The sequence below is a fragment of the Macrobrachium nipponense genome, chromosome 14 (assembly GCF_015104395.2).
Source record: "Macrobrachium nipponense isolate FS-2020 chromosome 14, ASM1510439v2, whole genome shotgun sequence".
NCBI classification, from domain to species: Eukaryota; Metazoa; Arthropoda; class Malacostraca; order Decapoda; family Palaemonidae; genus Macrobrachium; species Macrobrachium nipponense.
Genome location: NC_087207.1, coordinates 53194020 through 53218498, shown reverse-complemented (window position 1 = coordinate 53218498; position 24479 = coordinate 53194020). Strand labels below are relative to the sequence as shown.

The following is a 24479-nucleotide window of genomic DNA, read 5'->3' as shown; positions in this document are numbered from 1 at the left end:
CAGTAGTCGTTTGTGGTAGCTTCAGCCAGAAAAACGATTTACGCCTGATCGGGGAGAGAGAGAGAGAGAGAGAGAGAGAGAGAGAGAGAGAGAGAGAGAGAGAGAGAGAGAGAGAGAGAATGCGGAATTTCTAGTTTCGAGAAAATTGACCTAACTTGAGAAGAAACCCTATGAAAAATAAGTTACGCACAACATCCGTACGTAATATACGCTCCGATCTTCGGAAGAGGCGACTCGGGACTTCGTTGTCTGGACGCGCCCCGAAAAAAAGAAAAAGAAAAAAGCCAAGTCACGATCGAAGAGAACAACTGTACTATGTAGACATCCGCCGCCAGCCATTGAGGTAGTAGTCTTGTCACGAATTATGCTAATAAGGGCTTGTAGGGTAAAGAACTGTGTTGGGGGGGGGGGGGGGGGATAAAGTTTGCTTATTGATGTATGTGATCGTCGTCGATGTCAGGATAGGTCAGCTTTCAATTTTTCCTCTCAGGTTGTCAAAGATGTGTGTTTTCTCTCTCTCTCTCTCTCTCTCTCTCTCTCTCTCTCTCTCTCTCTCTCTCTCTCTCTCTCTAAAAATTACCTTTCGGCGTCTGCGCACTTTTAGAATTAGACTTAAATATTATTTTTCTTATTATTGAAAGATTTTTTATTTTTGAAAGTTAAGACTATAATTCACAGGGATTCTTTTGTCTTGGGGAGTCCTCGAATTTTTTTTTTTTCTTTAATAAATCGCCAAACAAATTTATATTTTTCTCAAGATAGTTTTATTTGTTGAGGCATCTTTTCTCATTCCCCTGAGTGTTCAATTCTCAAGCCTTCAATTTACGTGAAGCAGAGTCTGAGATTCGATTTGTCAATTATGCTTTCTAGACAAACTGGGTCGTGGAATATTTTTGTATATCTCGGTAATGGGGTAACTCTGTTTTGCCACAGAGAGACTTTATGGGCGAGGAATTTTGAAGGTACAAAGACCTTGAATATAAAAGTAAAAAGATTTAATTCAGAAGTAATTCGTAACGAGAGCTCTTGATTGAATGAAAATGCGGATTTTGTATCTAATGTATACGTAGTATCCCATTCGAGATTGTGCCATCGAAGTTTCTTGAAGTTTTAATATGGTTTCTGGTGTTGAGTTTTCTCAACTTAATGGTGTATTACTCTTAACGTCTTATAAACAGATTTTAATTATAAGAATTATAGGAGGCTATGTAAATATATGAATGACTTGGGATTTTGAATTTAACATTTATTACCATTACCAATGTAAAGTCGTCAGTAGTTGAATATACTATTATTAGAATGTTTAGTAGAATTGACGTAGTGTTGCATGAAGACTAACCCAAACATGACCTTTGAAAAGGTCATCCTTGAATTATATTTTAAAATGGTCATTGTTGCTGCGTTTACTGAATCTGTAAATGGTACTATTTACTGAATTGGTAAATGGTACTGTTAACTGGATCAGTAAGTGTCAGTAGGCTCTGTTTACTGGATCAGAAAATGGCACTATTTACTGGATCGGTAAGCGGCAGTGTTTACTGGATCGGTAAATGGCACTGTTTACTGGATCAGTAAGTGGCACCGTTTACTGGATCGGTAAAAGGAATAGCTGGAATCTTCTATAGATTTTAGGAATGTTTTCCACCATGTGTTTATTAAAATTAATGTGAAAGTTATATTCTGGTATGTAGGGCCCAGCATCCACGCCATCAAGATGCTCCTGGGAGCATCTCGATTGTCGCGTGGAGAGCGCACTATTAAATATGCAATGTGAGTAAGACGATCTCCTTAGGATTTATTATGCAGGTCTCTTGCCAGGTTGTAAAGGAATACTTGACATGTTTATCGCAGCTGGCCCAAGTGTATCTACAATAAAAAAAAGTGCTTAGGTGAAATTGCTTTCATTGGGTCAGGAAAAATGAAGGTTACACTTTTTAGCATAACGTGATTGTCATGCCTGTTCGAGATATATCTATTGTTTTAAGAGTGTTTAGGTGAAACTTCTCCATTCAGTGGATTAGGACAAATGAAGGTTATCCTGAATATACATGATTGACATGCCCATTCCAGCTGCCTCTTTTTATGCTTTTGCTGTGGTGAACTTAATGCTTTCAAATCAACCCCCTTTTGTAGGCATCACGCATCAGTATTGTAAGAAACAATAATCATTCTTCCCTGTTTTTTTTTTTTTTTTATAAACTATTGGCGTTTCCTAGGGAAGAGGCATCATAGGCCCTTTTCCTGTATTATTGTGACCACATGTTTTTTTTTGTCTCACCATTGCAGGTTGCCCATGACTACAAGGTAGGCCAACCACACATCCTTGAAGAGATATGTCCCAAAGTCCCCTCTTGTCTCTATATACAGTATAAATAAAAAGAAATTGGAATTAATCTAAACCACATTAGAAATTAGTCTTTTAAAATCTTATTAATAGTCGCCACACTCACCATTAACACACTTACTACACTAGTGGTTACTCATATATGTCTTTTTGTTATATATATATATATTAACCTCCACATACTTTTTTTTTTTTGTTTCCCCGGGATATGGCCTGTTTAGTTCATATACATGTTTTTATATGTCATTTTTCTGTGTTAGTTGTGACATTGTCGTTCCTTTTCGAGATTGGTCGTGATTGCCGTATGTTATTTTACTCTGCTCTGGCCTTGATGTAATGCTTTGAAGAGATCTACATTTTTTTTAATGTCTTCAATTTTTTTTATATCATGCGCCAGCCTCCAGGACTTTTTCTGTGTCGTGTCTGGAATGCATCTTTGAATCATTTTGACAATGAGCTTTTTAGCGTTAACAATTGCGAATGTCCTTTTGGGTTTTAGTTTTTTATTCGTTCTTGATATTTTGTCTTTTTCCTCTTGCTTCCTTCGTATTTTAGCCATTAATCCTCACTGATAGGGATTAAAATAGATGTTAGAATTTTAAGCTTTTAAAACATTAACAAAATATAAAATGCGTCGACTTTGAAGTTCCAGCGACAAGGGTAAGAATAATGTTCTTTTTAAAGTTTTCATTCATAATTTCATTTTTTTTTTTCTTTATAATTTCACGAGTTTTATTTTCCTCGCATGTTACCAAATGGTGTCTCAGTCTTGGTTGAAATTCGTCGAAGGTTATGATGAGCCTCTGGATTTGGTCAAAATGCAAAGGCAGGCGTGTTCAACTCAAGAATTAAGCCACGCCCTTTTATTAGAGTTGTCATGAGTTCCATTGAGAGTTGCCAGAGGTGTCCATTGATTTACTAAGTTGGATGATGCAATGATTCATTACTATTCCTGTTAATAATAGTTATATGATGTGAACCCTATTTTCCCAGGGAAATCCTCAGCTCTTTAAAATAATTATAGAAATGATTGATGATGACTAGAAATAAATAAGGATTCAATATTGTAATTGATATCGAAGGAAATAAGTGTGTGGTAATGAGCTTCAATAAAAAAATTCTTTCATTTAGTATGAAAATGAATCGTAATTAAGAAATTGGATGGAAAGAAAACTTTTATTAAGAGATGATTGACAATCGAAAAAGCCCCTATAAAAATGACTGCCAAAAAAAAAAAAAAAAAAAAAAAAAAAAAAAAAGTCATTGACAAGAAGTCATGCCTGGGTATTGACCGATGCCCTAGAAATATTAATTGTTATTAATACGTGGTTGTCGGCAGAGCAAGTCAGTGGTGGTAGGCATGAGCATTGTGTGCGTGTGTGTCAGTACGCACTCGGAACCGGTTATTGTTGCTATCTGGAAGGGAAAAGCTGGTGGCTGGGGTCATGTCACCATCAGGGTGTTTTTTTTTTTTTTTTTTTTTTTTTTTTTTTTTTTTTTTTTTTTTTTTTTTTTTTTTTTTTTTTTTTTTTTTGGGGGGGGGGGTGTTAGTCCCCTTCCTTGGGTTTGAAACTGTTTGTGAGGTTGGGGGGTTAGTCCCCTTCCTTGGGTTTGGAACTGTTTGTGAGGTGAGGCAGAGTTACCTCTGGGTGTGGCTAGGTAGATCGCGGGTTGGTCCGGGAGAGGGGGTGTACCCCGTGGGTGTGGCCGGGAAGAGTGCCCCCATCACTCCTTTTTTTTTATTTTTTTTTTTTAGGAAGGGTCATAGGTGTGCTGTGAGTGTGTCATCAGTTGGGTATGTGTCCGGGCAGGAAAGAGGCGGAAGTGCCCTTACTGGCGTCATGGACTCGGGCATGTACCCCAAAGGAAAGGTGAAGAATAAAAAGCTCTTGAATGGTAAACTAGCATATGACCGTATTTGAGGTCTTCGTGACGAAAGGATGTCTTGAGTAAAAGGAAAAAGTCTATTTTTTAAGTCATCGCCATACTTATTGGATTTGCGTTTTTGAACAGATCAATAGAGCCAAAGATGAATATTTTAACAAATATACTGGAAGAAGAATCCCAGAACCACGTGCCCTTAATTATATAATCAATCTAGAGTGGAAAGCTACAAGAAGCACTTGAAGACCAGCAAAAAATCAAAGGTACTTCATTATGAGACTTAATGGCAGGAAGGGCCAAGTATCACAGACAAAAAAAGAAAAAAAAAATAACTGAACTGAATGATGGTCAGTTGGACAACATACCATAATTAAGATAGGTAGATTATAGCCATAGTCATTATAAAGAGAGACCTCTGTAGCGTGATTGGTTTGGTCTTTTCCTGCCACCTCGGTGGCCGCGAGTTCAATTCTCGGGCATTCTACTGCGGAGTCAAGAGATGTGCATTTCTGGTGATAGAAGTTCACTCTCGACGTGGTTCGGAAGTCACGCCAACCGTTGGTCCCGTTGCTGAATAACCACTGGTTCCATGCAACGTAAAAACACCGTACAAACACACAAACAAACAGTGATCATATAAGAATATTGAACTAAAACTCTTAAGAAAAGTAGTCTGAACATGGACTTGATAATAATAATAAAATTAGAACATGCACTTGATGCATATGTAATGCCCAGAGGAAATCAGGAGTAATAACCTCCGTTCTAGTTACAATTTAATAATCCCCAAACGTCAGTCTTGAGCTGAAAACCTCTGCTCTATTGGGAACGTATTTAACCAAATAACGCCTCGTACAAGATTACAAGATTCCACAAGTGGCAGAAACTGTCGCTTTCTTTTGCACAAGATAATCCTCAGCATATTGATTTTTTAAATTTTTGTTAAAAGGAAAGTGTGAAAATATACATGAACGCAACCTTGAAGGTGACATTGACGCCATTTTAATGTTGATGAAAGTGTCAAATTGGCCTTTGATTTAAAATGCAGAAACCGTCGCAGGGGAGAAACTCTAAGTTACAAATGGAGGTGAATTCCACGTGTTGTTTGGCTGGAACATATACATAGTTCCAGATTTAGGTTAAGAGCCCCACGCAGGTCAAGGAATAGGTCACACCATCCAGGCGAATGCCGCATTAATCAGTAGAGAGAAAGAGGCGATTGCCCCATCGTGGGTACCCGTGCCAAATACCACTCGGAAGCTGTACTCCTCCTTCCCCAAGTTTTCTAACTTTGCGTTGGTATGTCGTCATGTCGTCTGGGAGTAAACATGCCAGCTGGAAGTGCTCCTGAAGGAGGGCACTGAGGAGAACGGACATTATTTCTATTTCTCCTAAAGAAGCCAAAAAGGACAGGACTCGCAGTGGCAACAGCAGCAGCATAAGCAAAAGCATCTCTGGAAGGTATAGCACGTCGTCGACGTCGTCGCAGTCTGCTGCTATACGACCTCACTCAAACGCTCGCCACTCTCCCTCTCACTCTTCTCTCTCTCTCTCTCTCTCTCTGGCCGAGGTGACTCATCACACTGCGAACACCTGTTGACCCCAAATGGGTCCCGTCGTGACACATGCCACCTAACGATGATGGTCAGTCGAGTTAAGAGTCACAAACGACCTCGATGCATAGGCCTGCTACTTGGGAAATGAAGACTCTGCTTGCAATGACATTTCCGAGAACAGGTGGTTATTAGAAGTTAAGAAAGGAGGGAGGAGGAGGAGGAGGAGGCTGGGTGAAAGACGGGTGGTTTTAGGGGGGGGAAGGGAGTAGAGGTTAATAACAGATAGAGAAATAGCTGGATGGGGGTGGAAGGCCACGTCCGTTTGGGATGGGAGGTGGGTGGTGTTAGAGAGAGAAGTTGCGGGATCTGTTTTTCAGAGGAGAGGTCGGAAGATGGATGGGGAGATTACGGCAGGACAGGTTTTGTGCGTAGTGGAATAAAGTAGTGGAATAAATGCGATGGGAGAAGAAAAGACGCATTCTTCAGTAAATGAAACTTTCATCTGCACATTGACTCGGCCAACACTAGACTGTTCTAAAACATAAACAAATATATCTGCTCGTAGATAATGAGTAGTTTTTTTTTTAAGTTCTCGGTAACAAACATAAAAGAAATAATTATAGTTCAGCTCTGACCATCTTCAAATTTACAGCCTTGTGAAATAGCTCGAGGTTACTCAATGAAAAAAAAAAAAGTTGAGAGAAAACATTGCAACTGGTCTTTGGCAATATGTTTTTATGACTATTAAACAGAAATCAATAGTTCAGATAGTAAGCCTCTTTTGCAAGTACTACAGATGGTTGTCGAGAAGATAGAAATAAAAGATAACCTCTAGAGAGTAGAGGTTACTTTGAGCTTGTGTAAAGATTAAACCAGGTTGTTGTTATGCCGTAGTTATTGAATTAAGGCAGAGTGTGTGGTTTAAAAGCTTTTGAAAAATAGGATGGGCTCTCTCTCTCTCTCTCTCTCTCTCTCTCTCTCTCTCTCTCTCTCTCTCTCTCTGGTATTGGTAGAATGGAAGCCTTTTTCTAGTTTACTTTTAGATATGAAATTAGAAATTTTTCAGGCAAAACGAGAATTAAGATACTATATTTTAAGGGGGGGTGGGAGATAATTGGTGAATTTCCATATGGTTGCTTTTGTGGATATCTGCCCTGAAGCTTATTCCACGTCTTTCACTTTTCCTCCTAGTGTACTTTGTGCTTGATCTGGGTTAAGCTTAAAACTTGTAAGAGAAAAGTTGTGATACTGGAACTACACTTGAGCTTCTGTAGTAAGGCCAAATAGGGCAGGTATTCCCTGTATGTATTTAATGTCTTGCTCATTCAGATGACCATTTGGTGACAGCGGTAAAGAAATTAGGTCGAATGGAGAGAAGAACTTTGAAAAATGTGCTGCTGGTGATACTTGAAATGTATTGATGTTGGTCAGGTCAATGGTGCAGAAATGAAATGTTAGATCAACGTTGGAAATTTCTTTATAGTTATTTTTGTGAATTTTAAATGAATAAAGGATGAGTTTTAGATTAATAAGGAAGAACAAAAGAACTAAGAAGGCAGAACCTTTCACAAAGATGGAGTATATTAACATTTCTAATTACTGCGGTTTATTGAAATCTTAATTCACAACATCCAATGGTTTAAATAAAGGTTTTTTGAAGAATTCTGAAACCTATTAAAAGTCAAAATACCAAGGGCATGATTAATAACTTGGACATCTGTACAGTTGGCACTAGAATTAAAATGAAGTTGGGTTCGTGTGGCTTGATCACGGGGGGTGTGGTAAGAAAGTGTGAATTGTAATTTTTGAAATATAAAATTTTTTGAAATATAAAATTTTTTGAAAAGCTCTCAAAAGAAAAGTTGGATAATGTGAATATTGTAGGCTGTTGTGAGAAGAGAAAAGATTGAAACGCTGACCTGAATAGTTAAACCCATAGAGGTACCATTATCAGGAAAAGTATTACATAGTCATATGAGGGAATATGTTACTGGCTGTCGTCATAGTTTTTCCATTTTAAAGGAAATTTTTTTGATGTATCTAAATTGACTAAATATCCTGACTTTAGTCACATGCCTTCACCTTAGATACAAGATACAGGCCATTTTACAATGGTAATAAAAAGTAGCTTTGCTATGTTATTAATTAATTGGTCCTTTGTTCCTTTGTTTTTGGTCACTCGCCTGTCTTGCTCAGTATCCGCACTGCGTATATTGTTATTGTTAGGATGTACGTATGCCATTTCTGGCTTTAGTTACGTCATTTCATCTTTATTTCATGATCTGTTGGTAGTTCTTAGATATTACTAACATAGTTTGACCTGGTTCTCAAGTTACTCTTGTAAATATTTTGACAGATCTGATTACAATTTAGATTTAACCACAGCAGTTACTTTACAACTTGTAAATGACTGATAGATCTAGATCAGAAGTATTGAAACCCAGTTACTAAACACTTGGTTTATAGTCTTGTGGTTATATAATAAAAAATTCTCTCCTGGAGACACTTTAATCCATCGAACATCAGGGTAGAAGTAGTACTGTATTGCCAAGTGGAAATGTTTAAAATTAGTAGCGTAATGGAAGATAAGTTTGTATGAATTGTCTGTCGCCAGTTTTTTAATTATATATAATTCTGAAGCACCTTAAATGTCCCTTTAAAATATATTATATTCATAAATTGCCTCCTGTTATATCCTGCAGTTGACAGTCGTGAGGAATTGGTATCATGTTCTTAAATTTCTTATTCATCAGTGAATGGCATGGCTTAATGCTCAAGTCAGCATACATAGTATTGTATTAAATGACTTTCCTCTTTAATAAATATTTTATTTGCCCCTTTTTGAGTGATTGCTTTGGTGCTTGGGTGATTAAAGTGTGTCCAGGACCCATAGATAAACACATGCATGATCATTCTTTTGGGGGTTTACGGTCACGGAGGCCAGTGGTGGAGGAGAGAAAACTGTGCGTCCTAACTCCGAGGGCCCCTTTTAATAAAAGAAAATAGTAAAATCCTTTATTTCTTGAGGACTGTTGAATGGAGGAACTCTCCACAGGTGGTAGAATTTTTTTTTTTTAATTATCTGTGATATATTTCCCCTTCATCTTCTGCTGTTGATGCTGCTGTTGTTGCCTCGCTGCTGGTGGTGCCAACTGCTGTTTTCTGCTGCTGTGTGTGCAGAACATAGCGGTAAGGAAGTGTGTGCGCTGACTAACTCGCATGACCCGTAGCTGCTTTTTTTGAAGTGTGTGTGCAGTTTTTTTTTCTTTTTTGCTTTATCCACACGGTGAGTGCTTGCTTTAGAGTATCAGCTCGATGAGGCACTCCCCCCTTGTCTCATTGGGTGGATATGTATTCTCAAGAGTTGTTTTTTTTCCTCTAATCACTAATGTGATGAACTCCTGTTTTACCAAGGCAGCAAGAGATTGTCTCTTGGATGAGTGAGAGTACTTTTAAAATTACCTGTCAAGATCTTGTGTTCGCAAAATGCTATACTGTACAAGGTTTGTCATGTACTTACAACGTTTTAATTAGAGATGAAAGTTGAAGGTGATGCACAGATTTCTGACTAAAGAGTATTCATCATGTGGGCAAACCCCAAGAAAAACTAAATATTTTTTTTCTCAATGCTTGAAGTAACCACTGCATTGCAAGGAGAACACCCCATGGCAGGGGACTCCTATTTCTGACGTTTCATTTGTCACTTGTTTTAAAGTTAACCTCTATAATGACCAAGTCACCCTTGAATGTGGTTCTGTAACAGTGATGTGAAAAAAAATGAACCTCATTGTAAACAGGAATGTAGTTTTTTTTTCCCCTAGTAGTTTTGGAAAATGTAAAGTCTGCACAGTAAATGTAGATTGCTGTAGGATGTTACATTGCTTCTGTAATGCAACTTGGCACTTGGTGTATAGTTTTCCATACCCTTTACAAGAACAGGGTTTTTTTTTTAATTTCCTTTTAAAGAGATTGTGCATCCAAATATCTTTTAAGTTTGAATTTTTATTCACTTATCCCTGACCTAATTCCAAATTGATGTACTATGGTTAAAGCGAGTTGAATTTATCTACAACTCATTTTGTTTTAAGTAACAGTGTTGGTTAAGTAATTGTAACGTGAAAAACGAAACCAGAATGTTAGTCTTGAAAAATGTTAGATTTTGTGCAGACTATTGTGTTGTTGGTAATTGTATTGTTTGTCAGCCCTTATCACTACCTGTTTACTAGTTACTAGTGTCTGGGATATTTCCGGGTTTGTATATTGCCTTTGGGATTGTGTAAAAAGTCAGATGTATATATATTTACATTTTTCTAATCAAAACTGTCATTCAGTTGATGTTTGGTTCCAGACATATCTTTTGATGTAGGCTGTAGCTTTTAGCCCAAAGTATTTTGGGTTTATTGAAGTTTCACTATAGTCTTTAGCTTGGAAGAGTTACAGAAGGTAAGATGTAAAGCAACTTTTTTTTCTTCCTGCAAAGACACTGATTCTCAGTTATCTATTGGTAGAATTAAATTATGGTTATAGTTGAAGTTGCAACTTTTTTGGAGAAATAATTTTTCTTATCGTATTTGCAGGGTGAACTGGAAGCACAGCTCTTGCAGGCAAACCCCATCCTCGAATCCTTTGGTAACGCCAAGACAGTCAAAAATGATAATTCCTCTAGATTTGTAAGTATTGTTTTGGAGGAAAGGGCACTTTCGTGAAAGTGTTCATTTATTCATTTTGTACGACTTTCTGAAACTGTAGTTTCAGCAATTTTCTTATTTAATGGTTATTGCCTCGTAATTTGTGAAAATTCGCATTTAAAAGTCTAATTTAATTTTTACAATGTATGTTTTCCTTTTGTAGGAAAATCATTACCTTGCAGAAAGAGGTGATGTTTTCAGGTAATTTAGTGTAGATGTTTGAATGCGTAAACTCTTCGTTGTTGCTCTGTGCCATTAATAGTCAAATCAAATTTTCCCACTCAAATTTTTCTAGTTTATCTATAATGAAGTTCTTTTTGTTGATAAAAAATTGCACTTCAATTTTACAGGGTAAATTTATCAGAATCAACTTCGACAACTCTGGATACATCGCTGGAGCGAATATTGAGACTTACCTGCTGGAGAAGTCTCGTGCTATTCGCCAAGCACAAGAGGAGCGTACATTCCACATATTCTATCAGTTACTGGCAGGAGCCACCGCACAACAAAAGAGTAGGTTCTTCTTACATTGCATTAATTGGATTCAAAACACTGTAAAAAATGTTTAATGAAAGTGGGAGCTTGTAATTGTGTACCCACATTCATTTTGTCAGTTTCTCCAAAGATATTAGTATGTCTCGGGTATGTTTTAGAATTCAAATTCTGAATATTCAGTAGTGGTAAGCTGAAGAATAAAGTTTCCTGATGATACATTGGTATGTCTGTGGTTTATCTTTAAACCCACTTTCAAATTTTTCAGAGGACTTTATTCTGGAGGATCCCAGGCATTACAACTTCCTGACACATGGGAAGATACCCATGCCCGGAGTTGATGAAGTTGCAGAGTTCCAGGCCACAGTGAAAGCTATGCAGATCATGGGCATGAATAATGATGATATCAACTGTAAGTTTTCTTCCCCATGCTCCATCATTCTCGTTTCTCATGTTTTAATTTGTCTGATGAGTAAGAAGTGTAATGAAGCTGTGGATTTAATAGTTTTGAGGTTTGTTGTAGTATGTGAAATATACATTGCTTTCCATAACTTTGCTCACTCCTTTTTCTTTAGGTATGGTCAAGATCTAAGCTTACAAGCAGGTCTCCTTTAAGGGTTATCTGTAACTTTAAATTATAATGATTTTGAGGTTCATTGAGAGTTTATTTTACAGCCGTATTTAGAACTGTGTCTGCTGTGCTCATGTTCGGAAACATGGTGTTCAAGCAGGAACGCAGCAATGATCAAGCCACCCTCCCAGACAACACAGTTGCCCAGCAGGTATTGATTAATGATGTTTGGGTGTTGTTATCCAACTGGCATTACAGTATGGTGTTAATTTTTAATTTACTGTTTTAATTATAACAGTGCAATTATGAAAGTGAAACTTAAGTTTGAGGAATGTAAATTGAAATTAACAACAAACTTCCGTTTAGGTTAAATTAAAGCTGTACTAATTATTAAAGTCAACCAATTAAGAATACATCCTAAATTCAAAACTTAAATTTAAGTATAAATATATTCAGTACTTCATAAAATGTACTTAGGCAAAGTTATGAATAAATTAAGTAGGGTTGAAAACTCGGGTATGACTTCAGTTCTTATTTGATTTTTATTTCATATTGACAGGTTGCTCACTTGCTCGGACTGAATGTAACAGAGATGGTAAGAGGATTTTTGAAGCCAAGAATTAAAGTAGGTCGGGAGACAGTCACCAAGGCACAGAACAAGGAACAGGTAGGCATTGTTAATACATCCCCTAGAGTAGTGTTGGCATGGTGCACTGTAGGAATTACTTGAGGTTCTTTGCAGCGGCCCTTTGACCATCAGCTGCAGCCTCTCTCATTCCTTATACCATCCGTGCCTCCATTCATATTCTTCCATCTTAACATTTCACATTTCACCCTTCTAACAACTGTTTCAACTGTCATTTTCAGTGCTGAATGACCTCAAAAGGTCCCAGTGATTGGCCTGTATCATAATTTTTATGTACCAGTTCCAGTTATCTACGCATTATTGTAAAGTCGTCGTTACAGCTGCACGTAATGCTTTATACAAAAGGGAAAGATGACATTAAATTTGACTAATTTGTATCCTTTAATTTTCAGTGCGAGTTTGCAGTGGAGGCCATCGCCAAGGCTCTGTACGAGCGTCTGTTCAAGTGGATTGTCATGCGTATCAACAGATCACTAGATCGTACGAAGCGCCAGGGAGCGTCGTTTATCGGAATTTTGGATATAGCTGGTTTCGAAATCTTTGCCATGAACAGGTACGATGTTGGTCCCTTTGGAATTTATAAGTAGTCTGTAGATGGTTACTGAATTAGGCCAACTTTAGTTGACATAAAAGTAATTGCATCAAGAAAGAAGTAGGTTTACTATTCAACTTTGTTATAGTATACGTATGCCAAATACTTTTGTACATTTCTGTAATGTGTTGTTTTTGTTTGCAGCTTCGAGCAGTTGTGCATCAATTACACCAATGAGAAGCTTCAGCAGCTCTTCAATCACACCATGTTTATTTTGGAACAAGAAGAATATCAGCGTGAAGGTATTGAATGGAAGTTCATCGATTTTGGACTTGATCTCCAGCCCACCATTGACCTAATTGAGAAGGTAATATTTAAAAAGAGTTCAGTCAGATGTTTTGATATTATAAAAAGTGTAGAAAAGGAAACCATATATGAAGTGCAGGAAAGGAAACTAATCTTTGTATTAACTTTGTATTAAAGTACGTAGTATATTGTTTAGAAGTTACTTTATCCAATTAAAGGGAAACTAAATGAAGACAAGGCTGTTTAAAAGAGAAAAGAAAGCAAAAATGTGGTGCAATCTAAATGGTAGTCACTCAAAACAAGTGCTAGGAATGGTTACTATTTAATTAGTCTAGTATTGGAAAGTAATTTTTTTACCAGTGAATTTACATGATGAATGCTTATCTTGCTTTGTGTGTAATGTAGCATTGATTATTATTTTTCATTCTTTCAGCCCATGGGTATCCTAGCATTGCTGGATGAAGAATGTTGGTTCCCAAAAGCCACTGACAAGACCTTTATTGACAAACTGAACACCTCACATTCTGTACATCCAAAGTTCTGTAAGAGTGAGTTTCGTGACAAGGCAGATTTTGCTGTTGTCCACTATGCTGGCAAGGTAGACTACTCTGGTCACCAGTGGCTGATGAAGAACATGGATCCTCTCAACGAAAACATTGTATCCTTGCTCCAGACATCGCAGGACCCCTTCATGGTGCAAATTTGGAAAGATGGTAAGGGAATTTAAGCATGGTTTCATTAAAAATACAGTGATTTGGAATGTCAAAAGTACATGTTTTCTCACTGGAACGAGTTAAGTGTGTATGTATTGAGGTGAGATTTTTAATTGATCTAATATTTCAGCCGAGATTGTGGGTATGGCACAGCAAGCAATGGGTGACAGTCAGTTTGGTGCTCGTACAAGGAAGGGCATGTTCCGTACTGTAAGTCAGCTCTACAAAGAGCAGCTGACAAAACTTATGGTTACACTCCGAAACACCAATCCCAACTTTGTACGTTGTATAATTCCCAACCATGACAAGCGTGCAGGCAAGATAGAAGCAGGCTTAGTCTTGGATCAGCTCAGGTAAAGTAAATTTGGTATTTTATATTCATGGTAGTATCGGTGCTTTATTTCAGCAACTTTTATCTATAATGCCTGAATATTTGTATCACTAGTGAGAGTAAAGTGTTCAAACTAATGAAATAGTTGTCAAGTCTTTATTGATTTTTTTCAGGTGCAATGGTGTGCTAGAAGGAATCAGAATCTGCAGACAAGGGTTCCCCAACCGTATTCCATTCCAAGAATTCCGACAACGGTACGAACTTCTCACTCCCAATGTCATTCCCAAAGGTTTTATGGATGGTAAAAAGGCCTGCGAGATGATGATTCAAGCCTTGGAGTTGGAACCCAACTTGTACCGTATTGGGCAGAGCAAGATCTTCCTGAGGGCTGGTGTGTTGGCATCCTTGGAAGAAGAAAGGGATATCAAGATGACTGATCTCATTGTTCAGTTCCAGGCTTACTGCAGAGGTATGTTGGCACGTAAGAATTACCAGAAGAGGATTCAGCAGCTCAATGCTATTAGGATCATCCAGAGGAACTGTGCTGCTTACCTTAAGCTTCGTAACTGGCAATGGTGGCGTTTGTACACAAAGGTCAAGCCTCTCCTTCAGGTGACTAAGCAGGAAGAAAAACTGGTACAGAAAGAAGAGGAACTTAAAATGGTCCAAAGTGTTCTCGAATCTCAGAAGAAAAACACTGTTGAGATAGAAAACAAATTCTTACAGGCTTTGCAAGAGAAAAATGTTCTTGCTGAGCAGTTGCAAGCTGAAACTGAGCTATGTGCAGAAGCAGAAGAAATGCGTGCACGTTTGTTGGCTCGCAAACAAGAGCTTGAGGACATTCTCCATGATATGGAAACTAGATTAGAAGAGGAGGAGGAGCGCTCAACTAGTCTCACATCTGAGAAAAAGAAACTGCAGTTGCAGATTCAAGACTTAGAAGAACAATTAGAAGAGGAAGAGGCTGCTCGCCAGAAGCTCCAGTTAGAGAAGGTTCAGTGTGACAGTAAAATAAAGAAATTGGAGGAAGACTTTGCTATTTTAGATGACACACATCAGAAGCTTGTGAAAGAAAAAAAATTGATGGAGGAAAGATCCCTTGATGTTACAAGTACTTTGGCTGAAGAGGAAGAAAAGTCAAAGCATCTCATGAAGTTGAAAGCCAAACATGAGTCCATGATAACAGAATTAGAAGACAAGATCAAGAAAGAGCAGCAGGGCAGATCAGAATTAGAACGTGCCAAGAGGAGATGTGAGGCAGACCTGAATGACATGAAAGAACAAATCAATGAGAAAAAGAACCAAATTCATGAGGTCCAGATTCAGCTTGCCAAACGTGAGGAGGAACTTGCTCAAGCTATGATGAGATCAGATGAAGAAGCAGCTGCCAAATCACAGCTTCAAAAGAGTATGCGCGAGTTGGAGTCCCAGTTAAACGAACTTCAGGAGGATCTCGATGCTGAACGTAATCTGAGGGCTAAGGCAGAGAAGCAAAAGAGAGATTTGAATGAGGAACTAGAAGCCTTGAAGAATGAGCTATTGGACTCATTAGATACCACAGCAGCCCAACAGGAACTACGTACTAAGAGAGAGGAAGAGCTTGCTTCATTAAAGAAGAGCTTGGAGGATGACCAATCCCTTCATGAACACCAGATTGGAGAACTGCGCCAGAAACATTCAAATGCCTTGGAGAATCTTAATGTTGAGATAGATCAGTTGAAGAAACAAAAGAGTGCTCTAGACAAGGTAAAGAATCAGTTGGAAGCAGAGAATGCTGACATGGCCAATGAATTGAAGGGTGTTAATGCTAGTAGACAGGAGAGCGAAAAGAAGAGGAAGCAATGTGAAGCAATTATCTCAGATTTACAACAGAAAATTGCAGAGTCTGACCGCAATAAAACAGATATCCAAGAACGTGTAACCAGATTGGAGCAGGAGTTGAATGCAGCAAATGTGGCCATGGAAGAAGCAGATTCTAAGGCAGTTTCTGCAAACAACCAGTTGAAGACACTGGAAGGTCATCTACAGGAAACACAGGGGTTGTTAGAGGAAGAAACAAGACAAAAATTGAACCTCAATTCACGTTTGCGTGCTTTAGAGCAGGAAAAGGATCATCTCCAAGAAGCCCTGGATGAAGAAGAAAGTTTTAAGCGCAACTTGGAAAAGCAGGTTGCCACTTTGCAGGTCCAGTTAAGCGAGGCAAAGAAAAAGGCTGAGGAAGAATCTGGCAATGCTGTGCAACTGGAAGAGACCAGAAAACGACAGATGAAAGAGCTAGAAGAACTAAGGGCCCGTCTTTCAGAGGTTGAAGCCGCTAATGAGAAATTGGAGAAGAGCAAGAGGAAGCTGCAAGCAGAGTTGGAAGATGCTCAAGTTGACATTGATACTAATCGTGCTAAGGTAGTGGAATTAGAGAAGAAACAGCGCAACTTTGACAAAATGCTAAGTGAAGAAAAAAGTAATTATGAACTTTGCCAGCAAGAAAAGGAAAATGCAGAGCGTGAAGCCCGTGAAAAGGAAACCAAAATACTTTCTCTCAACAGAACATTGGAAGAGTACATGGAACGCATCGAAGATTTGGAAACTGGAAAGAAGAGACTGCAGATAGAGCTTGAGGATTTAATTTCTACTCGAGGCACTGCTGACAAAAATGTCCATGAGTTGGAGAAAGCCAAACGTGCCCTTGAATCCCAATTGGCTGAACAGAAGACTCAGATTGAAGAACTTGAAGATGAGCTACAGTTAACTGAGGATGCTAAACTGAGACTGGAAGTGAACATGCAGGCAATGAAGGCACAGTTTGAGAGAGACCTTAATGCCAGAGAGGAACAAGGAGAGGAGAAACGGCGTGGACTCCTTAAGCAATTGAGAGAATTGGAGGCAGAGTTAGAAGAGGAACGTAAGCAACGTACTGCCGCTGTTACAGCCCGCAAGAAGCTTGAAGGTGACCTTAAGGATATGGAAGGACAACTGGAAATGAACAGCAAACTTAAAGATGATGCTCTGAAACAGCTGAAGAGAGCAGGAGCCCAAGTTAAGGAGTACCAGCGTGAAGCTGAGGAAAGTAGGGCGTCTCGTGAGGAAATGTCTGCACAGTACAAGGAGTTGGAAAGAAAGTTAAAGGCCATGGAAACTGAACTATTGCAGTACCAGGAAGACCTTAGCTCTGCTGAAAGGGCACGCAAGAATGCTGAGGCTGAAAGAGATGAACTTCAAGAGGAACTGAATCAGTTCACATCAAAGGCAACATTGAGTGCTGATGAGAAGAAGAGACTAGAGGCTAGAATCTCATCACTTGAAGAAGAGTTGGAAGAGGAACAGAGCAATGTGGAGGTAGGTTATTTGCTTAAGTAATGCTGTTGAATTTTATGTTGAGTTGCTTGATGGTTCTGTAAGGCTGGGGAGGTTATGAGGTATTGAAAGCTCATGATTTTCACTTTACTAATTTAATTTCCCTGTTGCTTACTGTAAACTGATAAAACATTGAATTTGTCAGGTTCTCATGGACAAGATGAGGAAGAACCAGCTTACCATGGAACAGACTCAGGCCGACTTAAGCACAGAGAAGTCTTCTGTTGTAAAATTGGAAGGACAACGATCCATGCTCGAAAGGCAGAACAAGGAACTAAAGGCAAAGTTGGCAGAACTCGAGGTTGAAATTAGATCCAAGACTAAGGCCACCATCGCAGCTCTTGAATCAAAGGTTTGTGTATTTTCAGGTGACATTATTTATCTTAAATATCTCTGTATCACTCAGTTTTCTTGTCTGTTGTATGTGATCATTTTGCCTTCAAGATAATTTAATGGGTTGTTTGGGAGGTTTAAAGACTAGATTTATAATTTGATAGGTTTTTGACTGCTTTATTTATCTGTTCACTGTTCCCGTACAGGTTTCCAACTTGGAAGAACAACTGGAAGTTGAGGCTCGTGATAGACTTGCTCAGGCCAAGGCCAACCGTAAACTAGAGAAGAAGCTGAAAGAATTGGTCATGCAGGTGGAGGATGAGCGTAGACATGCTGACCAGTACAAGGAGCAATTAGACAAGGTATGGGGTGTCATGGACTATACTTTCTAATAACATAGGTTACGTAGAATGTGTGTAAAAGGATTTGCAGTCCTTGAGTTGATTAGCATTTTAACATTTAAATTCTTTCCATCAGTCAAATGCCCGAGTGAAACAGCTGAAGCGCACAGTAGAGGAGACTGAAGATGAATTATCAAAAGAGAAGATGCAACGTCGTAAAGCTCAGAGAGAGGTGGAAGATATGATGGAGTCACAAGAGGCTCAGAATAGAGAAATCTCTTCCTTGAAGACCAAGCTCAGGTAATGCATTACACTATCTTCAATTGGTGTCCAACATTGCGGAGATCATGTTAGTTGTATGGGAAAGGATAAGGAAATATTTGGAATAAGTATCTTAAATGGCCTAAGATAGTGAAGCAAGTACCACATTGAAATTTTAAAGTCTCTCTCTCTCTCTCTCTCTCTCTCTCTCTCTCTCTCTCTCTCGTCTCTCTCTCTCTCTCTCTCTCGTCTCCTCTCTCTCTCTCTCTCTCTCTCTCTCTCTCTCTCTCTCTCTCTCTCTCTCTCTCTCTCTCTCTCTCTCTCTCTCTCATGTGAGGGCATTAACTATTTGCAAGGTGGCCTTCATGTTTCAAATATGTATTTATATATATATGTATATATATATTTTTTTAGGGTTTTGGTTATTATTACTTTCAGGGTTTGTAAGAAAATTGATAGAGATTAGGAGCAACTCTTACAAGGATTTTGAGATTGTGTTATAAACTGTGCATTGAAATGCAATGTTTATTGCCAGGTGTTGACAACCTGTAGTAAGTTTTGGCTCAGCTTTGGATCTATTCAGAGTGCAATGAATATTTTTGCAAATAAGCAATCGGAAAACCTATTGATATCACTTTGGGGGGAAAACTAGGTAATCTGCATATCATAACCATTGTGAATGGGGACCTTTCTTTGCTTGGTACTTTTAACTGAAGTAGGTTACATTTTATAGTTTAGTGTACTAAATTTCCATTGCCAGACCTCTAGCAAGCAAGCAATATTACTGAATTTTAAATTTTGACAGTTTTGGAAACCATGTGGGAGCACATCAGTTCTTTTTCCATAAAATAACCAGATTATGATTATTTACAAATGTTATTTATGTGCAGTGCAGAAAAGTTTTTCAAATCTTGTTGTAAAGAAATATCTGAGATTTGCTTTTCTGCCTGATTATATTATAGGTATTTTGGTAGTGCCAGTAGACAAACTTTTGTTATATTGCATAGTAATTGATTATAAGGAGATAGAGAGCACCAGGTTTCTTGAATGGTGAAGTAGTAAAAAAGGGTATTTTTCAGGCTTTGCAAAAATTTTCCTTTTATATACTGATTCCAAAACTGCTAACTGCTTTTCCCATAAGAACAGTTATTTGTAATGTCATTTGTTATTTTGAAATCTGAACATTAGATATATTCAGTATTTTTTTAAAACCATTTTGTTTCTCAAGCTTATACCTCTGGGAGCATATGAGTCAAGCATATTTTTTTCTAGGCTTTTTTCCCCATTGATGTTGATTTTAAAAAGTATGGGAATGGAAGTTGATAAACTATAATTTTTTTATGCCTGAAGTTGTGGTCAGTTTGCAACTGTGTGAGGGATGGTTTAGCTACTTGGCATCCTTAGCACATTCTAGGCCAGATTTTTTTTTTGGTTCTTTTTTAATAAACTCCCCTTTTTGTTATAATGCAGATTTCCCATTTGTATATTAGTATTGCTCATCTGACAAAAGTTTTTTGCAAGGGTGCATTATGTTTTGCTGATATATTAATTTTGATGGATCAGTTTTGTCCTTAAGTGGGATTGTTAAATACTGTTTATTTCTTCCATTCCTCCAGTTTGTTGCTCGTGAGAAATATGATTTGTTTTGATTTTTCTGCGGAGGAAAAAACTCCCTTTTTACTCAAATGTTGACATGCAGAAATTTTAACTTTGTGAAAAGTAGATTCTGATAAAAGGTGCTTTATATTTTTAGTTCTTAATAGAATTGATAACTGATGTATACCTAAATTTTTATCTGCTTATGTAAGTCTTTCAACAAACCAAAATGCTTTTGTACTAAAGATGTTTTGCTTGGTGAATTTCGAAAGCAATTGGCTTTTGTTGAAGAATATTAGCTTCATTAGTTTATAGTGAATGAACTATTAAATAAAAGCAAGAATGTTGTTAGTGGGATAATAGCAAACTGGTGGGTGTCACCCACTTACGAAGATAAAGTTCCAGTAAGTTTTTTCTTGGATTTTTTTTTTGTCATGCCACATTTTTGTACTTTACTATTATTCTAAGGTTCCATGTACACAAACTTTTTAAAAATTAAGTTTACGCTGAAACTGTAAATCACATTCATCATAAGCACTTGGTACTTTTTCCTAGTAGCTTTCACTCATTCTTTTACTTTTTTTCTCGCACACCTTAAAATTACTCCTATACCTTGAATTTAAACTGCTTATAATGAGTTTTAAGCAACTCTGAGTTCTTTCACAGTGAAAATAATTTTCTTAGCAGAATTAATATGACATATAAACCCACAATATTGATAGCTTTTGTCATTTGTGAAATCCGAATGAGAATTTTTTGTGATTGAAGGTTAACCTTTTGCTTTTCCTGAACTGGTGTAAGGTGATCTGTATGAGTTTTACTTATTTCACAGGACTAAAAGGCCACTAAAGGCTGCTGTTGTACATAATGAGCTTCGCTAACCCCTACATTAGCAAGCAAAACAAAATTAACATCTGAATCTCTTGACCTTTCTATATATAGGTAACGAAACTCCTTATTTTATGGATTCCAGTTTTAATGACACTTCAAATTAAGGTTTAGGGTTGTTACAAGCACCAGTCCACCGATATTAACATTTCCTATTCATCGTCCTTGATGAAGATCTGAGTGAAGGGGCATGTTAATCAAGATACTGATTCTTGGTGTCAAAAGGGGCTTAAGTTTAAGCACATTTTATTTCCCTTCACTTGAATCATTTTAGAGTTCTGTGGTTCTTTTATTAACACTTGAATTTTTCAATATTCACTTAACCATTTCCACGGTTGGAGCCGTAAGTGTCAATGGCTTTTTCAGCACATTTTTTTTCCTCTTCTGAGAATCTGTCTTGTTCAGGGTGTCCAATGTTATATATTACAGCAACAGTAAAATGGGTAGTCGAATGCTGAGTAACCGTCACATACCAGTAGCCAACTCTACTTCTCCTAATTCACAAGATGGCGAGGATGACTAGGTCTGCTTGGGTAATCTTTTCAACTTTACAGATCACGTTTATTTTTGGTTTTTTGTTCCGTTTTCTATTTATTTTGGGAGTACAACATCTGTACAACGTATGGTTTAGCACCCCCTTTATTTTGTATGGAAGATGTAGCTGTTATCTTATTTTACACACAGTTTTTGTAAGGGAGTAATTGATTGGGATGGTGCTTATTATTTTCCCTCTATATTATATCCTCCCTTCCTTGCTAGTTTTGGTCTTGTCTTTGTTAACGTACTTTGAAGAGTACTTTTGGAGTTCTGTTGAAGGACTTCAATGACAGTAGTTATTACTGGTAATAGATGGTGGTTTTACTAATGAATTTTCCATTCTACTTCGTGGCTTCTGCAGTCAAGCAGAGGCTGAAAAGATCTTAAATCAAATCACCAAAAGATCAAATCGCGGTTTGTGCAAGCTCATGAAGAATGCTTCGACCTCTAACGTCATAGACGTTACTCAAGATTTCAGTAGCAGTGAAGACGAGAAGTTTGTTCTTAAGTGACATATTTAGCTTGAGTAGTGACAAGTGTCTTTTGAAATTGTGTGGAGTGAATCAGAGTAATGTAGCCGGTTAAATTTTCAAAATATACGTATAATTGAATAGACTAATGCATAATAGAAGTTTGCCCACTAATCCCCAAGTCCCATTTATGTGGAATGCCTGTTTTGTATACTTACAGTGCTGTATGTATGTATATTTATATTACTCTATATGTTTGTATGTATAGAGTAGTATTATACATGCATACACCATGTTTTTATGATTTTTTCTTGATTTTAATTGCAACTTTTTGCATGGATATTTTTCTCTAGTGTTTTTATTTATTGTTATAATGGATACATTTTAAGGCTGTCCATTATTTCTCAGCCCTTCTTATTCCTTACAGATACTCCTCTCGGAAAGGTCACATGTTAGTAGTAACCTTTTATTGTCTATGCATGCTGTGTCTCACTCTCACCCGTTTATAGATCTTTTGCACTGCCATGACACAGTGATCAGAATTTGATGGCCTATTACACACATCATAACCTGTTTTGTGCATTTTGAAAAAAGTTTTGATGAATATGGAGAATTTTTTGAAGATCTATTTAATATGTTACTAATTCTTCCTTTCTTTTGGATTTGCATACCTGTAAGATTTTGCAATACCCAAGAATTTAACATTTAAATACAACAGAAAAATTAAAAAGTGTTAAAAATAGGATTTAAAATTTTATTGCATTGGGTAAATTTTCACGAGTCTTAATATTTCAGGCGGGGTGGTGCTGGAATCAGTTCCCGCCTCGAATTATTCGGGGTGAAGCGAGGATCAATTGCCGCTGCTAGTGACGATTCTCAGAATGCTGACGATTCCATAGACGGAGAGGAAGACGCAACAAAGTGATGTGTCACAAGGAAATAATGCCTGTTGACTCCAAAATCCCACTCATGTATTGAGGGACATGGTTTCGTTTGTCAAGAGAACTTAACCGTACATTGTCCATATAAAAGTTCTGAAAAATTAAAAAAAAAAGCTATATTTATTATCAGATTGAAACTTTCTTGAAGGGAATTATAATTGGTTGTCCCTAGAAGTTATTTTATTTATGTCTTGTGTAAATTAACAGCTTCAGTTGAAGTAAATTAATTTAGGATTGATACAAAAATACTTAAGTTGCCATATTTACCAGACCTAGCGAGTGGACCATAAAGTTGACTTGATTTAACATTCCATGAAATCCATTACATAATGGCATAAATGTACTTAAACCCCCCTCCCCCAATTAGCTCGTCAGCAGTGTCTCATGGTTTCAGAAAAGCACAAAATTGCCCTGTGTTCATAGTTTCCAACTGGTTAGCAGTGTATATTGTGATAGGTTTTTGTCAAGAGAATTGGTTCTGTCTCAAAGGCAGCCAGTACGTTTGTTGGAAATTCTGACAGGGCAGTAAAATAAAGGCCATTTGTTGCCAAGCAGCAGTAGATTTGAAAATAAGAAAAAAATATGTAAGGGGTTGCAATTAATGTGTGTGAGGTATAACTTCCATTGTAAAAAAATGATAATTTGAAAATACAAAAAAAAATAATTTTTAATTATAAGCAAGTTTTACTTACACACATACACACACACAGACACACAGTCTTTTTAACATTTGCCACTTGTTGCCAGCTGTGCGGGCCAAGTTATGGTGGCTTTGGCAACGTTAATCTCTTTGCCGTCAATACATAAAAACATGCGTCTGTTGCATGTTCTTTTTTTTAATAAATGGAATTTCATAATTTTTGTATCAACTAACCTAGGCTTCCAATTCCTGCTACATTTGTATAGATTTAATAATAGACGATAATGTTAGAGCTGCCTATATAATTATTATTATTATTGTTATGTATTCTTTCTTCTTGTATAGTTGCCAAACCAGTCATTGATTGAAGAGTTTCTTATACATCCTGTACCAGCTTTTATATGATAGAGCTTATTCCTTATTCCTAATTATTTAATGATTCTTTGAGTAGTTGTATTTGACTGGTTGTATCCTCACATATTCTTATAAACCTTTTTACAAGTGACCTTAGACTACTTCATTGCTCACGGCAAAATGTAACTTACCATTGTAAGTTGACCCCGTTTTTTAAATATGTAGAGATAATGCCTTATAGTCATAGAAAAGAAAAATGATAGAGGATTATATATCAGTAGTGTGGAAGGTATTTGGGAAGTGTTGGGGTGTACAGGATGCCAATAAGAAATTGATATTTGAATTTTTGACAAGGTATAAAAGCTTATACAAGGTGCTTTTTTCTTTTGATATGCATTTGTTAGAGCTATGATCAGGTATCAGATTTACATAGAGCTATCTTTTATATAAAAAGCAGGGTACATCATAGCTTACCAGCAGTGTCAGGGCCTGGAATTACCCTGTCAGTGAACTGTCAAGCATATTGAGGATTTGCATTAGGATTAGGTAAGGTTGAAAATGCAAGTTTTAAGCCTTTGTAAGTCAAGAGTTTGAAGGTTGCCAAATCTTTTTGAGACTTGCTGGCCATGTAGTGCATGCTCTACGTGGAGAAGCAGTCTTGGAAAAACCATTTATTCCTCATTTGGAGTTACGGATGTAAGGAC

General features: G+C 37.4%; 1 protein-coding gene across 4 annotated transcripts in view; it reads left to right on the top strand.

Moving 5' to 3' along the window:
- The first annotated feature begins 2244 nt into the window (after positions 1-2244).
- The window catches only part of LOC135226498 (myosin heavy chain, non-muscle-like), a 22504-nt gene continuing 269 nt past the window's right edge, over positions 2245-24479 (top strand). The window contains exons 1-16 of one of the 4 annotated variants that reach the window (XM_064266112.1): positions 2245-2304; positions 10362-10454; positions 10823-10985; positions 11233-11376; positions 11640-11746; positions 12095-12202; positions 12574-12734; positions 12918-13080; positions 13453-13732; positions 13863-14085; positions 14237-17396; positions 17560-17766; positions 17954-18109; positions 18225-18388; positions 21732-21866; positions 22636-24479. The exon at positions 22636-24479 is cut by the window's right edge and continues 269 nt beyond it. In XM_064266112.1, the coding sequence (XP_064122182.1) occupies positions 2260-2304; positions 10362-10454; positions 10823-10985; positions 11233-11376; positions 11640-11746; positions 12095-12202; positions 12574-12734; positions 12918-13080; positions 13453-13732; positions 13863-14085; positions 14237-17396; positions 17560-17766; positions 17954-18109; positions 18225-18388; positions 21732-21866; positions 22636-22765 (5439 nt within the window). In that variant the 5' untranslated portion in view covers positions 2245-2259 and the 3' untranslated portion in view covers positions 22766-24479. Of the gene's footprint in view, positions 2305-10361; positions 10455-10822; positions 10986-11232; positions 11377-11639; positions 11747-12094; positions 12203-12573; positions 12735-12917; positions 13081-13452; positions 13733-13862; positions 14086-14236; positions 17397-17559; positions 17767-17953; positions 18110-18224; positions 18389-21262; positions 21367-21731; positions 21867-22635 lie in introns of all 4 variants that reach the window. The other 3 variants (XM_064266115.1, XM_064266116.1, XM_064266113.1) reach the window with 3 other exon arrangements.